Source organism: Tachysurus fulvidraco, chromosome 20 (genome assembly GCF_022655615.1).
Source record: "Tachysurus fulvidraco isolate hzauxx_2018 chromosome 20, HZAU_PFXX_2.0, whole genome shotgun sequence".
In the NCBI taxonomy this organism is placed as follows: Eukaryota; Metazoa; Chordata; class Actinopteri; order Siluriformes; family Bagridae; genus Tachysurus; species Tachysurus fulvidraco.
The window spans coordinates 6143829-6161306 of record NC_062537.1 but is presented as its reverse complement, the minus strand read 5'-3'; the positions used below and the strand labels follow the sequence as shown (position 1 = coordinate 6161306).

The 17478-nt window shown below is 37.3% G+C and overlaps 2 protein-coding genes across 4 annotated transcripts in view; both read right to left on the bottom strand.

Moving 5' to 3' along the window:
- The window catches only part of pi4kaa (phosphatidylinositol 4-kinase, catalytic, alpha a), a 38676-nt gene extending 33048 nt beyond the window's left edge, over positions 1-5628 (bottom strand). For all 3 annotated transcript variants that reach the window (XM_047804688.1, XM_027139606.2, XM_047804689.1), the window contains exons 1-4: positions 5451-5628; positions 2819-2935; positions 1424-1517; positions 1242-1330 (exon numbers count right to left, since the gene is read on the bottom strand). In XM_047804688.1, coding sequence (XP_047660644.1) covers positions 1242-1330; positions 1424-1517; positions 2819-2935; positions 5451-5546 — 396 coding nt within the window. In that variant the 5' untranslated portion in view covers positions 5547-5628. The remainder of the gene's footprint in view (positions 1-1241; positions 1331-1423; positions 1518-2818; positions 2936-5450) is intronic.
- A 352-nt stretch (positions 5629-5980) lies between these two features.
- Positions 5981-17065, bottom strand: slc25a1b (slc25a1 solute carrier family 25 member 1b). The gene is made up of 9 exons (XM_027139608.2): positions 16779-17065; positions 12147-12254; positions 11118-11217; positions 10530-10668; positions 10182-10266; positions 9492-9596; positions 9287-9402; positions 8775-8848; positions 5981-8274 (listed from the first exon to the last, which is right to left on the bottom strand). The coding sequence occupies exons 1-9, from the start codon at positions 16900-16902 to the stop codon at positions 8160-8162; spliced, it is 966 nt and encodes a 321-aa protein (XP_026995409.1). The 5' UTR covers positions 16903-17065; the 3' UTR covers positions 5981-8159.
- Between the last annotated feature and the right edge of the window lie 413 nt (positions 17066-17478).

The following is a 17478-nucleotide window of genomic DNA, read 5'->3' as shown; positions in this document are numbered from 1 at the left end:
TTCAACACACCATCTTTAACATACTGTATAAGAACGAAAAAATATGTAAATATAAATAATAAATAATTAACAAGGAATAAATAATGATTTTAAATCGGAAGCATTATCCACAACAGTTAATCTCTGTGTTTCTGAATCAGTGTTTTTAACGAATCGTTTAAGTGAATGAATCGTTCACTTTCATGCACCGACTCGTAGTTTTTGTTCTCCTGTATGAAACAGGTGACTTAAATTAAGAAAGCTGTAAAGAAGAAATCTTTGTTTAGGCCAAAATATACATTACAGCAGAGTGGAAGTCATTTTTTCCACATATGCCAGCTGAGGAATTTTGGGTCATAGAGCAGGGGCAGAGAGGGTTAAGGGCCTTTATTTAATTGCCCAACAGTGGCAGCTTGGTGGTGCTGAGGCTTGAACACTGGACTATTTATTCCAAAATCTAATCAATCTGCAACATAAACGGCCCGTCATAGTCGCTCCCAAATGATGCTGTAATAAATTCCCCATCAGCTCCAGCACATCACATTTCCTAATCACATGCATCTGTTTCATTCTCTCCTGTCTTTAAGTTTCTATTTGTCAAGCATTCGTTTTTTTGTAATTTGTACCACAGTTTCACTTAAAGTAAAAAACTCAACAAATCAGTAAATGTATCTGAACAAATCTTTTTGGTGAACCGAATCAAAAAGATACGAGTCAGCGGATGAATCGAAAATACCACTGCTAAATTTCCTGAGGTAAAATTTTTTGCATTCTTTGTTTTTTCTTTGTTTTTTACAAAAGTTTATGATAAGGATAAATATCTAACTTTGGTCCAATTTTTGTTGACCAGAGACCACCGCATGTATTAATCTCTAAAAATGTCCACATCAGTACTGAAAGAGCACAAGCTTGTTTATTTAATCTACCAGATGACTGGAGATAAAGAAAAGATAAAGAAGTGCGGAAATCTTTGTATCAAATAAAACTTCTTTGATTCTCCAGAAATATCATCAATAACCTATTGTAATAAAAAAAAAAAAATTTCAAAATCAATGCAAGACCAACATTTCTATTATAAATATAAATAATTTTTAGGAGAGCAAAACATTTGACTTCAGAATCGATTTACACTAAAGAATAGATGTTGCCTTCTTTTTACTGACTTAATTTGCCCTCAGGTATTAATAAAGTTAAAGAATTCTATTAGTATGATTGTTGCGTATAAAATCTAGGTGTTTGATAGACAGCAGCACTGCACCAACCTGAATCCGTAAGGTCTCATCTCTCTGAGCCACGTCATACAGCATAGTCACCAAGCAAAAGCTGAAGTTCTCGGCTACAGGGAGAGTTTCTGTAGGAACAGCAAGAACATGAGCAGCATGTAGGAAAACAGTCAAAAGAATACAATCATCACAGAGACTGAGTGTGTGTGTGTGTAGGTTACCTCTCCCCTTCCTCTCAGAGCTTTCTTCAATCCACTGGACGCGTGGCAGACCTTTCAGCAAACCCAGGAGGTACGGGACAATAGCATCTTTGTGCTGAGAAGAATACATAATTTAAAAAAAATTCCATATCCTAACATTAGTTATTAATAAATAAATAAATAAAAAACTATGAAGAACCTAAAGTGCATTATATTCCTTACTGCGTTTTTGGTATACGGTTTTATTTATTTATTTATTTATCTCGCCGTGGTGCTGTTGAATTCTCCAATCTGATTGGCCAGAAGGTGTTGATTCGTTTTCTGACAGTAGAACCAGCAGAAAAGACCTGCTATTTGGAGGTCCTCTCACCCAGTCGTCTAACCAGCACAATTTCTCCCTTGTCTCTCTGTGACTTTCATCCTTACACTCACCCACTTTTTCTGCATCTAACACATCAACTTCAAGAACTGACCGTTTACTCGCTGCTTAATATTTCTCTTCCCTCGACAGGTTCCGTTGTAACGAGAGTCCTCGCAGTATACTATGCTCCCTCTGATCTACTAGCACAATCTCTCAGGGTACAAGGTAGGTACACACCAAGACTCTTCTCTGTTCTGGCACTGAGGTGGTGGAATGAACTTGCTGAGTCGTCAGCCATCTTCAAACGACAGGTGAAGACCTACCTCTTCCTGAAACAGTTTTAGACTGATGGTAACCTAAGTCTGTAACCTAGTGAGCCAGAATTAATGTATTCATCGATAGAGACTTCTAAGCACTTTCGTACGTCGCTCTGGATAAAGTCACTGTTTGCATAGTAACAGTCAGTCCATAATTCACATCACTGCATATTGAATTAAATACATCAGTGTATTTTTTATCGTGCACATGTTAAATAGTGAAAACTACAAACAAGAGCTGCTTCACAATATTTATTTTGCTTCAAAATATATATTTTAAATTAAAAGGAGGAGAGTGATTTTTTTCCTTCAGATCAGCATCGAACTTCAGCATTAAACGTCTGCATCATTAAGTAGAATATGTTGAGAATGTTGTGGAAATGAATGCTGCATTCGATGCTTTCTGGGAATCGGCAGAATCAGAGTTCGAACATCTCTCGAAGTCTAACAACAAACTGAGGTTATATCTCAGCAGAAGGTAAATGTCTTTTAATCCAACCATCAGTGAGAGCCTTAAAGGACATCTGATAAGCGTAATTCCTTTAGTAGTGGATAATAAGAAATAAGAAAATGGCAGAAAACAAGATTCAGGCCGTTAAAAGGGACAGTATGGGTGTAGGAAACATTAACATTGCTTTATAGTTATTTATTTAGTTTTATTTTTGATTTATCGTTATTGCAGTGTGATCAATGTAGCACTTGAATTTGTCTTCAGCTAATTCCACAAGTGTTTTGTACCTGCAGCTCAGACTCCACTAGGAAAATACCGAGTGCTATCACAGCATCTCTCCTCCTCTCGTCCAGCTGAAAAACGCCACGAAAATCCAATGGACACATGCATTGTAGCTTCTGGACCTAAACGAAAAAACAAAAACAAATAGCAACTGCTTAGCTGAACAATCAACAACATGGCTAGTTGTAGATACTGATTAATACAGTGTACACAGGAACAGCCTAATGTCCAGGTGCACAAATCTACATTGACCAACAGCGATTTCTCCCTTCCGGAAGAAGGTTCTGGTGTTTGTGTATAAAATTCAGCAGTGCATCATGGCATAAGGGATGAAGAAGCAGTGTATGCTCTTTGACATGGAGTATGTGTGCCCTACTCCCATTGGTAGACCATTATATTTGCATAAATTTCTCCCAGCTTTGCTGTTTCACTGATGTGGACACGGTCATCTGTTTCGTCCATGTCTCAGGAAGTTGGCATCTAGAATAGAAGCCCTTTCTTTACATATCCCAACTTTGGAGGTTGTGGTCAGAGCACAGGATCAGTCATGATACAGCACCCCTGGAACAGTGAGGTCTAAAGCCTGGCTCAAGGGCCCAACAGTGGCAGCTTGGCAGTGCTGGGGCTTGAACCCCAATCCACAAATCAACAATCCAGGGCCTTAACCGATTGAGCCACCACTACCCACTTAAACACCTGGCACAAGGCTAACAATTAACACTGCAGCAAGGCACAAACAAGGTCTAAACCCATGATATTCAGTGTACAAAACTGATGCCTTCCAATGTGGCCACAGTGCCTGAGATTTGAAAGATCTCCAGTCACTCCGATTTTGTTTCTAGGGTGTAAGTCTGAATTTGTACTCAAAATGTGCTAACTGGAGTTAGACAAGTGAACATGATATATAAACATTAAGTGTGTATATAATTAGAAAACAACTAATAATTGCATATAAGGCATTGGACCAAAAAAAAGCTCAATTTGGTGGTGCTCACTGGATAGTAGGGATAGCATACGGATTCATACTCTCCCTCCTGCCAATCACAGTGGCATCAGCCAATCACTGTGGTCTGTGAGCTCATGTATGTGGAAGAGGGCAGACGTCCCTTTCCTCTGAGTGTGTATTATTAGAGTGGCAACAGTTCGGAAAAAGACGCGGTCAGTTGACTTTGTGTTGTCGTGTGATAGAATAGAGCTGACTGCTGTGTAAGCATTGGCAGGTGACCAAACTGAGGTTGGGAACTAAGAGAAGCCAAAGAACATTCATTTTTCCTAAGAGTCAGAAAATCGAACTCACATCAAAAATGGGTCAAAAAACACCTGCGCTGCTCGACTTCCAGTCTCAACACTTAGTAGCCTAATGGAAGATTAACCTTCTGTATAGCACAGAGGCTTCTCAAATATTCATAATGGTTGTGTGGTGTTGTAATGTATGCATTTTGTTTTGCATGTACTGGGATGCAGAGCTCCAGACATTTGTTCATGTTTAGCAAGGTGAGGAGCAGAAACCTGCTCAATTCCTAGAATTCCCAGCATTGGGAATAACTTGTGTGACAATAAAAGCGTTATGTAAATATGTCGAATATCTTGTGATCATGGGAAAATTTTAAAAGCTTTAACCACAACAAAGGCTGAAACAGAAGTTGTCTGCGTTCCTGCAGTAACAAGTCTAATAACAAGCTGATTATTGTTGTTGATATATGTGGTCATTTAGTTCCTCAAGACTGCAGTCGATAACCGGATAGTCTTCCTGATGGTGTTCGAGGCTCAGACACACTTTCCCAGTATAAATGTAGATTAAAAACGTATCTCTTTAGTCAGGCATACACATAATACATCCCACAATATTGTGCACTATGATATCACACTTGCAAATATTATGAACAGCAGCTACATTAATCCCTCTCCACTGCTTCTCTCTTTCTACCCGTGCGATGAAGATCTTGGACCTCCACTGAGACGAGACTGACTCTGAGAATCCTGAGGCAAAGAGATCTACCAGCTCCAGTTGGACTCTGCGATACTATAGAGATGTGAACTCCATGTGATCTTTTACATCAATACAACATTTGTCAGACTGTATATTTATTATCACACCCACAATGTCACACATACGAGGATGAGGTTCCCCTTTGAGTCTGGTTACCATCTAAGGAAGTTTTTCCTCCCCACTGCCACCTGATCACACCTCAGACTTGCTCAACGGGGATAAATACAATTTACACATTTAAATATATCTAATATTAATCCTGAATTTTGTATCATATTAACCTTTATATTATTCTTTATATTAACCTTCTGTTCTGTAAAGCTGCTTTGAGACGATGTCAATAGTTAAAAGCTCTATACAAATAAACTTGAACTGAATTCTCTGATGGAGATCATTGTTTTGTTTATTCCGTCATTTCGCCTCCATTAGTTGTAAATCGTGTGATAAATCAATCGGTGATGTTCTCATCATTAATAAGTTCCCCTAACAAGCAATAACAGGAAATTGTCTGGAAGGAAAAATGCCCTCGTTTTCACATTAGCTACATTTTATTTTGAAGCTTAGCTGCTAACTCTAGGAAGTGGAGTTAGCATGTTAGCTTGTTAGCCTGTGTGACCTCTTTAGAAATGTTTATGTCCTGGTTTTACCTTGTCAATCGGAGCCTGGCGATGTGCAGCCAATGACCGAGCTAAAGACAACACAGTGTTGAAATAAAAGCCCCTCGATCCTCCTTTAGCAGCCATCGTTAGTTTATAAAAGTAGGATAATGTTAATGTCGGTGCATCTCTAGGTAGTGATGACAGAGGCGATCAGTACGGAAAGCAAGAGAGGTCACACCTCGAATACACTGAAAAAGGCGATTTAATAATAATAATATAATTAAGAGAAGAAATAACCTGACATTGTAAATAAAAACCTTCCTAGCTAAATGTTTTAGCATCCTTTAATGCTATATTTTGGGTGTAAATAAAGTGTCTACTAACATTATACTAATTACAAGAAACAGGACACTTTAATAAGCTTGTTGTATATTAAAAATAAACGTATAAATAATATATTTTGGGTGACAAAAATTGTTGACAAGAAATCTGTTATATGGGAATCAAACAAACAAACAAAAAAATCATCCTCAGTTTAAACACAAGCTGAAAAACAAAATTGACATTGTAAACATAAATCTTCCCCAATTCTTTTATTAGGTACTTAACATTACACATTTCATTCAAACAGGTAGCTTCCTGCTAAAAACTCACACACAAGTTTCACCAACAACGTCCAGCCACCAGGATTTAGTAAAAACTAAGAACATAATTTAAAGGCACATTTTATGATTAATAAAAAAATTAACTCAACAATGTAATAAAAAAGGTGTAAATGTTTTCAGTCTTGGAAAAGCAACGAAAACAATCTGGTAACATCCATCAGTATTTAACTATCACTGTTAACCAGATACAATCCCTGATATCTGGTATCAATCACTTTCCTAGTCTTTAAACGGTGAAATAAAGCTGGGTTATGGACGGAAACATAACAGACGTACAACAGCAAAGAGTTAGTGACAAGAACAAAACACGAACACTCAATACAACATCCATATTTAAGGTATAAACATTTTAATACAGCAGACATCCATATATTAATTAGGCACAAATATTCTTCTTTAACACAGAGACTAAACACAGTGTTATGCTCCCATATCACACACAACATCAAGTAGCACAAACATCTACATTTCTGCATTTGCTTTTGCATCATGACTCCAAAATGACCTTCTTTTTTTTTAAACATATGCCCAATATATATAAATCTGTATATGTATATAGTATATTATATATGCAACGTAAATAAGGGAGACACCGAGACAGAGACGGATTCTTTACACCGAATGTTTCCCTCTTGACACTAAGAATTTTGTGGGGAATCTCTTGAGGTAGGAAAAGTGATCAATCTGACGATGGCACTCAAAAAGGAACAATTTTAAGGCAATTTCAGATCCATGAACGGCTTTTCACACCAAACATTTAGGGGTGGGGTTGGGGGGGGGGCAGCATTTTTAGAATATTATCATTTTAATATTAATAATATTAAAATACAAATATTCTATAGCATTCAAACTTCTGATGTTGACTGAACATGACTCTACAATTAATAAAAAAAAATAAAATACAATTAGAAAAAAATTAAATTAAAAAAACACCTTGGCATCATTGTTCCTGGCAAAAGTTACACACTGATCACAAGCACTAGTAAATACTGGTCAGGCACTTAAAAGTAAATTCATTAATTCTCTTTAATTAGTACCAAATCTGTTAAGGATTTTGAAAGTGCATGTATTTAATGGAGATACTGAGGAATGTGTGTTTCTGGGAGGTAAAGGCTTTGTTGGTGTGTCAGGATGCTTCAACGTTCTGTGCATCTTTGGATTCAAGAACCTGTCAGTACTTGAATATTTAAAAAACAAAACAAAAAAAATAAGTGAGCAAACACTTTTGGAATCGCATCATATTAGACTCATCTGAACAAAATAAAAAAGAAAAGAAAAATCACCCAAACTACAGTATAACTCCATGAAAAGCTCATTCTTGCTTAGAGGGCTTAATCAGAATCAGATTTTATATTATTATTATTATTATTATTATTATTATTATTATTATTATTATTAACTTGAGAAAAATTAAACTTTAACAATGCTAATAATAAATGAGTTTTTACTTTATTATTTGTATATTATGAACATGAACAAATTATTACTCATTACTATTATACATTTTTTTTAATTAATAATAACGCCATTAATCATTTTGTCATTTTTAGATTAACCCTCTTTAACAAACCTTTTTTTTCATGGCTGTAACACAAGCTGCACTCTTGTTCAAAGTCTTTTTTGTCTTCACCACTGCATATATATTTAGTGTCTTTACATGACAAAACACCAAGTGATCAAAAAATATAACTATAAGAATGTAAATCAGATTCATGAGTTTTGTCAGATGAAAACTGTTAAAATACTAGAAACAAAACCATGACTTAAAAAAAAAAAAAAAAGATATTAAAATAAGACAGTTTTATCCCTCCACAATATCAACATTTGGCTTTTCAAACACTCTATAACTGAAACCATACCAAGGAGGGTTCAATGCATTTTTTCATCTTTGACTAAATTTTCAAGTATTTTTCTACATCACATTTTTGGGGGAAATGGGTTTTTTCCTTGGTCGTAATTATATATGGGAACTTAAACAGGTTGACAGCTGGTGTGATGTTGCTTTGCCCTACTGACATCGTGTCTCGCTTTCCCCGGTGATACCACAGCGATATGAAGGTCTGCCAGTGTTCCATGAGCTGCGTTTTCAGCATTAATCCGTCTTCCACACTATGTTCAGAGCCTTCACCACTTCTTCATAGATGATGAACACGATAGCCACGTCCAAGCACACGCGCCCCAGTCTCGGAACGGTACCTTTGTAAAACCTACAGCACAAAGATGCCGATAAATCAACATTCCAGACACAGAACAGTTTCTTTCCCCAGGCGATCACCCTGATCAACAACTCACCATAATTATATTCACTGCTTCTTATCATAAGTACTGCATTATCAGTCATCAAATCATCTGTATATTACACACTACTGCTGCTGTATATTGTACAAAAAGCATAATATTGCACATATATTGTTATTTGCACTCCCACACTTTATGTACATAACTAATCGTTCATATTCTATATTCATATTTAATACTAATTCTGTCTATATTGTATCTCATCATCTGCATTGTCTTGTATAGTTTGTATAGTATAGTGTTATTTATGTCTGTACTTTTGAGAGTCACAAACAGCTGGAATCAAATTCCTTGTGTGTGTCAACACACTGCCAATAAATCTGATTCTGATTCTGATCCCTTGTTCCCTACTGTTTATATATTCACATGTAACTGCTCAGTCTACGATAGCATGGATATGTGCACTTACGCTGCCGGGCCTTCGTGCTTCATAATCTTCACAGCGCAGTCCAGAGTGCTCTTGTATTTGTGCGCCTCCAGACCCTGTAGAGAAACACGCCAGCGTGAGACACCAGCATCACAACCTGGATCAGTTCTCTCCTGATTTAAAGCTTAAAAATTATTAAAAAGTCACGATACAACTCATTTGACAAAGATATGTATATAGATACATTTTAATAAAAATGATAGTATAATGATTTGCACATCTGGGCATTATGATGGAACACATCTTGGCAGATGTTTCATTATTGTAATATATGAGAGATCAAATCTTCAGGAAGGAAGAGCCTGTAAAGTGGAATGAAGATGAGTGTGATGATGGTTTCAATAGTTCCAGTTGTGTTACGAGTGAGCAGGAAATAATGTAGTTTGTGAAATCCTAAGCATGGCCAGAAATCTTTGTGGTTGGCTTTAAAGATCATCAAGAGCATCAGGATCTTCCAAACTAATAAATTGGTTTGTAATATTTATAATTCTTACCTGCATTCGAGTCTTAATTACGTCAAGTGGCGTGTTTCCGAACACGCTGGCCGCCCCGGCTGTGGCTCCGAAAACTCCAGTCACCAGAGGATTAATGGTTTTGTTAGGGTTGTCACCTGGATTGGAAAACAAGCAGCATCATATATAAGCTGAAAATCAACCATATGCACCATGTGTGAAATTGCCAAACAAGTTCAACACAGACCTTTGTACCAGTTTCTTAAGGACGTCATAACATAGAAGCGAATGGCCTGGTTGGATCCTTGCTTTAATACTGTTGCCGTCAATCCCTGATACGTTCCTTTAAGTCCTGTAAGGAACACAGGAAAGGCACCGGATTACAAAGTCAAACCGCATTATACTGCAGGCTGCATCTCTTTCCAGGCACAATTAACTATTTGTTCTAAAATCAGTGATTATGTTGTTGTTCGTCACATGACCTTTTAAGCAGTCAAGTGTGTAATTTCTTAAGTATTGAATTTCTTCTTGATTTGTACCTGTAGTGATTAAATGCATGTTCAGTTCTATATATAATGTACACATGCTTTTCACACATGCTTTTTTTATCATTCGTGCTTTAAACATAAAAAAAACATATACACATAAAATGTGATTTTATATATATATATATATATATATATATATATATATATATATATATATATATATACACACACACACACACACACACATTTTGTTAGATTCTAAACCTGAAACAACAAATTGGAACACATCCATATTGCGCCTAAATCCTTGGACTGCGTTTGAAGCCGGCAGTGCAAAGGGGCACGTTGTTAAATTAGCATGTGAAATGTCTTAATTCGATTTTTAATTAAACTCTTAACATTAAATAAAGATTAAAGCTATCTGATGTCCAGTAGGGGGCGGTACAAACCTTGGGTTCTGACTATTTCCCTCACGCCATGGAAGAAGCCTCTGTACCTTGGGTTTGCTGAGGTCTGGTCATGAATAAATTTAACCTGAAAGTGCAATCGTTTTTCATGAGTGTAGCCTCACAAACACACACATGAAAAAAAAATCACACAACAAACCTAGTAAATAAGTTATTCTGCAGGAAAATGTATTAGTGGTGTGATCTGAAGAACAGCCGAAACTGTCAATGGTGGCTGTTAAAGAAAATGTATCACCGTTCTCTGACCAATCATAGTCGAGTATTTAAATCCGTTGTGGTTTAAGCTGGAAATGACTGATGCTTGAGGATAAATATCACCATCTCACGCACCTTTACCGTCTCCATTGGACACACCACGACTACAGCCTCGGCTACACCGGCTCCCAGACCGGCGATCAGGCCTCGAGTGCTGTCAAGCTTCCCAGACTCGTCTCTCATGTGGTTACTGAGGAACTCGAACATTCCAAACCTGACGATAAAAGAGGTGACGTGAATAAAAGATGATCCTATTAACATCTGTTATATAACAAATAAATAAATAACATAGTTTATTTTTTATATAGTAAGAGTACTGTAGTAAGAGGTTCTTTTTTCTTTATTATTAAAATGTCGGTATAAATCACACAATATGTGGGCTAATGTAAAAGACATTTCTAAGAGTGTTGTCGGCCATCTTGAATTTTTTCTCATATTCAGCTACAGTGCGCGGTTGCACCGCTAACAAAGTTAGCTAACAAACATTCTTGTTTTCCCCCCATGAATAAGTGCATCATCCAGATACCAAATGCACTCGTTCTTGATGGAATTTTTATTGTGAACACATTACTCGCACTATTTGGGACTTGTCTTGTGTCAGTACTCTGAAAAGTATTATATTTTTAAGTAAATGTTTTGATCAAATATCAGGTGATTGATTACCTCACAGCAGCTTTGGGGATGGAGCCGTAGACTAGCGAACTGAGGCCCCTGTACAGACCTTTCACCCCATGACCCTGCACTGTCTGCTTCACACAGTCAACTGTGCAAGAGAGAGAAAAAAAGACAAGGGTAAACATGTTTGCTTGGTAACGTTAAAGGAAAACTCCAGGGGTTATTTGGCACTCTGACATCACGAGGGGAAAAAACACGTAAAGGATCTCAGTCCTAAGAGATAACAGGTTTTGTGAGAATGAACAAGAGCTTGTTTTCTCGTTTAGCATGTTCGGTGTCATATTAAGGAGAAATTCAAAGTAGTGGAAACAGCAAGTGGAAACGGCAAAGTGAGCAATCCGAGTTTGCCTGCAGCATCAAAATGTACACTTTGGGAGTTTATCCATTTCAGCACGGTGTACAGATTAAGAGACGAGAGAGCTGGAGCTGAAGCTGGAGATGGGATTGTGGGTAATGTGGGAAACAATGAGGTTAAGTGGAAATACGCTGACGTGTCAATGAACATCACACAAAAGTCAAGTTAAAAAATAAACATTGTACCACATTGTGGACCGCATGTCAATTACATAGATGATCTTCAGCTTCAGCTACTTACTTCAGCTGTTAATGTATCATAGGTGTTTTTCCGTTTGTTAGGGATTGAACGTTTGGGTTGACATCAATCAATCCTCAGTCCAGGGATGATAAAAGCAGTGAAAGTCATTAAATACGTTATTGTGCAGCAGAACAGATTTCAAAAGAGGAACAATCAGTGCTGGTAAACAAGCCTGCCTTCTAAAGTTCAGGGACTATGAACCATTGGTTAAGCTCTGATGCATGCTGGAGATATGAGAAGAGGCAGATTTTGACCCTTGAACTTCGAACATACAGTTCTGTGGAACAAAACCTGCTCGTTTCTTCACCAACCCGACTGAAGAATTTCAATTCAGTACAACTCCTATATTTCCATAGAACTCCTACACCATCCTAAATATAATGGAAATGAAAGCAAAGGAGGGGTTGAGAGGAGACACACACCGATTCCTCTGTAGCGTGGTGGGTTCGCCTTCTCGTCTAACTGCAGCTGGGTCTTCACATACTCTGTCGGGAAAGTGATACAGATCTCGATCCCGCCTGCGATTCCACCTGTGAAGACGGAGAGGGACAAATTAAGAAGATTTGTGGGAAATCTGATATGTTGTTCTTCAGAAGAAACACTCCCAATAACTTAAAAAAAAAAAGAGATAGATGACAGAAAAAAATTGCCAAACCCTTTAGAGGTCTGTCTCTGATTCATGAAAATGGCATGACATCCAAACACACCCACTAGTGTCTTCATTTACACATCAAAGACACAATTTATCCAAAGCAACTCATAAATGAAGCAATACAAGCAAAGTAATATATCAAGCACCTCTTAATAGTGTGCTATTTTTTCCATTAACACGCTGATTAATCCTATTGTGCGTCTTGGATGACAGCAAATAAGACTAATGAGAGCCAGTGAGGGTTCGGAGAGTTTGTTCTGACATTAAACTGCATTGCCGACATAAAGGGACAAGATTTTTTCAGCTGTGTCTGCTCACATTAGTAATAATTACACTGCCTTAATAGCTAGCTTGCTCTCTATTATTCATTACTTAATACGAATGAACCTTTTTACAGGTTAACCCGAAGGCCAGAAAGACACGAGTTGAATAATCAGGTTAGATTGTATGCTACTTGAATTAGGGAACCTGATTTAGAGGCCTTAAAAAAAAAAAAAAAAAAAAAACATCTGCACATGAAGAGCAAACACCAAAAACGTGGAAGACTTTTTTAATATTCCGGATGTAATCACAATCTTAAAATCTGCTTGTTTTTTTTTTTAAATTATTATTCTTTGAGACCTTTGAGAAAAGAAGCGATTTACAATAAGCTGGAGCCTCCTTAAATTTTTCAGCTCAGGCATCTGCTGTTGAGGAGCAACGAGCAGAGCGTCTCGTGCGATCTCGTGTGATTGGCTCAGTGCGATTCTCCCCACAGGAAACACCCACTGGCCTCCTGGAGGGTTTAAAGGGGTGTGTCGCGAAGCTGCTGTGGATCCTGCTGATTAACAGTGTAAGGGGCAAAAAAAAAAAAAAAACAAGGCACGGTTCCTCCACAATGGCACATGCTCTTTGCTCTCTTTGCTCACTTTGCATGCCTGTTAGAAAACAGCGACGGGTAATGACACGTCATGTTCCCAGACTGCTTATTAAGAACCAAACCCAAACACCGCATGCTGTTTATTCTGTCCCAAAGTCATTGGGATTGTACAGAGTGTTTAAAATAAAAGCCGCAAAAGCACAAAACAAATTTTTTGGTTTTTAAGTCAAGATAAGTTGTCAATAATTAACACCTATAATAATACATTTGAATTTATTTTTATAAGTATAATTAGAATAAATAATCATTAATTCAATAAATAATTCCTCACATAGTGGGATAGCCAGATATGTCTATATAATTCACCCAATAAAAGACAGACATGTCATAAAAAAGAAAAACGAACGTTTGGTAAAAATATAGCCCAATATAATGCAATGGTTAGTTGTGTGGCGTCATTAATCACGCTGTAAAATTCATATTAAGGAGTCGAATTTACTTACACATTTACCTACACTGAAAGAACTGTCTTTATTCATATATTATACATGCGCATAAAACAACATATTTGGCATCTGTGAGCTCAGAAGGATCCGGGGTCAGAGAACAGGTCATTTATGGGCTGACAAGCGTGAAGCCGAGTTCAGTTTATCCTGTTATATATTCAGAGATGTTTTCTACACCGCTATCAGGAACGAATATCCTGATCTGAATCCAAGATATTATGATATAACAGCAAGAATGCTTTTGTATAGCTAGCTATTAATTAGCCGATTTATTTTACTACATCACTGCACTTTTACTCATGTAAAAGACGTTTGGTACGTTGATCGGTAGTTAATCCAATCAGAATTCTGCCTCCTGTATGTATAAAATCTGCCTGACAAACATGAAGCCCAGTTTAGTCTTAAGGTTTATTTTGTTATACATACAGAAATGTTTCCCCACACACGTCTACACTTTTATTTAAATGTTTTTTAGACCTTCATTTCCTCCTAACCTCTCTTACTAAAGAAGAGGAGTCAACCTTCATAAATGCAGCTTCCTGGATGTTTTTTTTTTGTCTACTGCATTCTAATTATACCGTAACAACCCTTCATTTTCTATTCGGGAGGCCGAATAAACAGTTTCCTTTTTAAGGTACTCGTTATATGCAGAACTGTGCAGTCCTATAAAACTTCTGATGTGTCCTGGTGTTATTTCATTATTGTTGCATTTATTATACAACTAAAGCTTAATCCGATCGTGTGTTGAACCCAACAAAGTTTTATTTTAATAATAACACCAGTTCTTCAGAAAGCAGTGTACCTGTTCGACAGGAATTTACTAGATGAAAGCGGAGTAAAGGAAGTTAATTTCAACTTGTTGTGCAGGTTTATTTAGTATGGGAGTGGGATGATCGTCTCATCTTATCAATCACATCTCCCGGGTGTTTCACTCGAATAACGATAGCAAGCTTGATACAAATCACAAAGTAAGTATGAATTTCTATCAGCTCCTGGATTGGATAAACTCTCTTATCTCTCTTTTACTCACTACAAATGTGCTGACTTGATGACGATCAACGTGAGAGCAAAGGTTATCACGAGTTAAACTTACGACACACATCACACTAGGAATCGCAACCGGTAAATGAAAAGTAAAGTCCAACTTTAAGCGTGTAAAGATGACTTTAATACACGTGTGATCGCAGACGTATGACGTATGTTCTATTATTGTTTTCGATATTATACCTCTATTTGATTTTGATATTGATATGAATGGAAATGTCCAGTAGTACAAGACAAGCCTTTGGTTTGGTTCAACTGTCTGTGTGTGCAGTTGTCGAGTCAGAAAAGCGTGACGTGTCGTTGGAAATGCTGAGTCACTGGTTTGTTCAATGAAGCAGAAACGCTGAATGTTCACATGCCCACATCTATATGCATCACAATTAAATACAGCAGAGAAATATTTGGATTTTTACTGTATTTTCACTGCCGTGAAACTTCCTCATAGCCTTAGATCAACACATCTATTTATTTAATTCATGTTGTGTTAAATATGGTGCAAAAAACAAACCGATTATGTACGGACAGTCTCATAGTCAAAGGACCTGGACATTTGTTAGTAAAAGCTAATAAATCGTTAACATCACCGGCGCGTTAAACGTCTCGATGTGAACGAGATGTTATTTTTAGAAAGAGAGGAAGATGACACACTGCCTGCACTTCATCCAATTAGAAAAGGCCTGTCTCCATGATCGTAAAAAAAATAAATAAATAAAAATTCAATCTCTTAAATGGACTACTAAAAAGGAACAGGTCAAAGAGATCAGCCAAAAGAAAAAAAAACGAATCTTATAATCATATATCGCTCATTCTGTCACTTTGACAAAAAACAGAAGACAACTTGAGCTGCAAAACAAAAAAGGGTTTTATATTAAAACAATAGAAATTATTGACATTTCACCTCTTATATCTATTATAGCAAAATTAACCTAGATGAGGAGACAATAAACTTAAATCGGTCATAATCATATCGTGACATAATAACTGTACGCTTCTAATTTAGAGTAAGCATTGCCGTAATCATTAAGACTCTTATTCCATGTATGTTTAAACTGAACCTCCTGTCAACACACATACTGTTTGTCTTGATAGTTTATAATCTCATTATCCAGAAGAGGATGGATTCCCTTTCGAGAGGTTTCAGCTCAAGGATTTCTCCTCGTGTCGTCTGTCTCCGCTGGCTTGCTCATTAGGGGTTATAGATCTACATCTGGGTTTCTGTAACACTGCTTTGTGACACAGTGTTTATTTAAAAGCTGGATACGAAAAATAATGATTTTGAATTGAAATTTCTCTTTATTCGGGCGTCGTGTATCCCTATTTGTTTTACATGTTTGCTTAGGAAACACTGCACAGTCATCAACATGCAGTTTCCATGCCATATTAAAAAGTGTCATCTCCTGTAAGGTTACCATAATGTAGTATTTTTCATCCATAATTATATATCTGGGGGTTTTTTTATGGGATATTTGTCGTGCTGCATTAACAGAGACATTAAATGAGTCTGCAAGCAAACCCACTTTATGGTTGGGTCATACAGAGAGAAGGGCAGAGCACAGCTTTAAGGACTAATAGAAGAGAGAAAGAAAGAGCATCAGGCATTAAGAGATCACTACACACTGTTTAACATGTGCATGCCAGATCACACAGATACTTGCCTGCAGTGTGCTGGTGTTTATGTGACAGGGTCCTGTTGAAAGCACCAGTTAGGTTACTGTTAATGTGACAGGCAAGTGTGTGTGTGTGTGTGTGTGTGTGTGTGTGTGTGTGTGTGTGTGTGTGTATGTATGTGTGAGTGTGTGTATGTGAGTGTGTATGTGTTCTTATATGTGTGTATGTACTGTGTGTATGTACTGTGTGTGTGTGTGTGTGTGTGTGTGTGTGTGTGTGTGTGTGTGTGTGTGTGTGTGTCAGTCGCTCTTCACACTACACCAGACGTGCTGTAGAACACAGAACCTACACACTACACTGTGTGATAATAACTAAATGACCTTACCTGCTAAAATGGCTTTTCCCGGGTGAGTGAGTTTAGCTTTCCCAGCGGTCGCAGCTGCAGACAGACAGTGGGGTCTGTGGAAGGGACTCACAAATTTCTGCTCTCCTGACATGCTTTTACTCATTTAAATTAACAGCCCGTGGCTTCTCTGTAACTTAATTTAACTTGTATCCAGAGCTAAAGCCTGTACAGTCCACCCTGAGCCCCACAATACTGCTCTGTGACAGCACAAAGTTTCCTGGTTCCTGTCAGCGTCGGGCGAATGGACGAACATCAGCCCTGTGGGCGGGGCGTCGCGTTCACGGACGGAGCGCCATATCTTTCACAAACAAGGTGCTTTAAGGTGGACCGGGATAATTATGATTGTGTGCTTTGGCTTTTTCTGGAATTGTCGTGTAAACACCTTAAAATATCTACAGTCTGACAGCGCCCCTTTACTTATGGCCCTTCTGTCTGCTTTTACTGGAGTGGAAATAAGATAGAGATTCGTTTGAAAAAAATAAATAAAATAAATAACACACACACACACACACACACACACACACACACACACACACACACACACACATATATGTATATATACGTATATATACATATATGTGTGTGTGTTATATATACACACACACACACACACACATATGTATATATACGTATATACGTATATATATATATATATATATATATATATATATATATATAT

Bases quoted from the DNA above. Each gene is read 5' to 3' on its own strand.
- slc25a1b (XM_027139608.2), bottom strand. From the start codon at position 16,902: ATGAGTAAAAGCATGTCAGGAGAGCAGAAATTTGTGAGTCCCTTCCAC. The intron at 10,267-10,529 runs GTGCGTGAGATG...TTGCACTTTCAG, and splicing joins GTCCAATGGAGACGGTAAAG to GTTAAATTTATTCATGACCA. The intron at 8,849-9,286 runs GTAAGAATTATA...GTTTCTCTACAG, and splicing joins TAATTAAGACTCGAATGCAG to GGTCTGGAGGCGCACAAATA.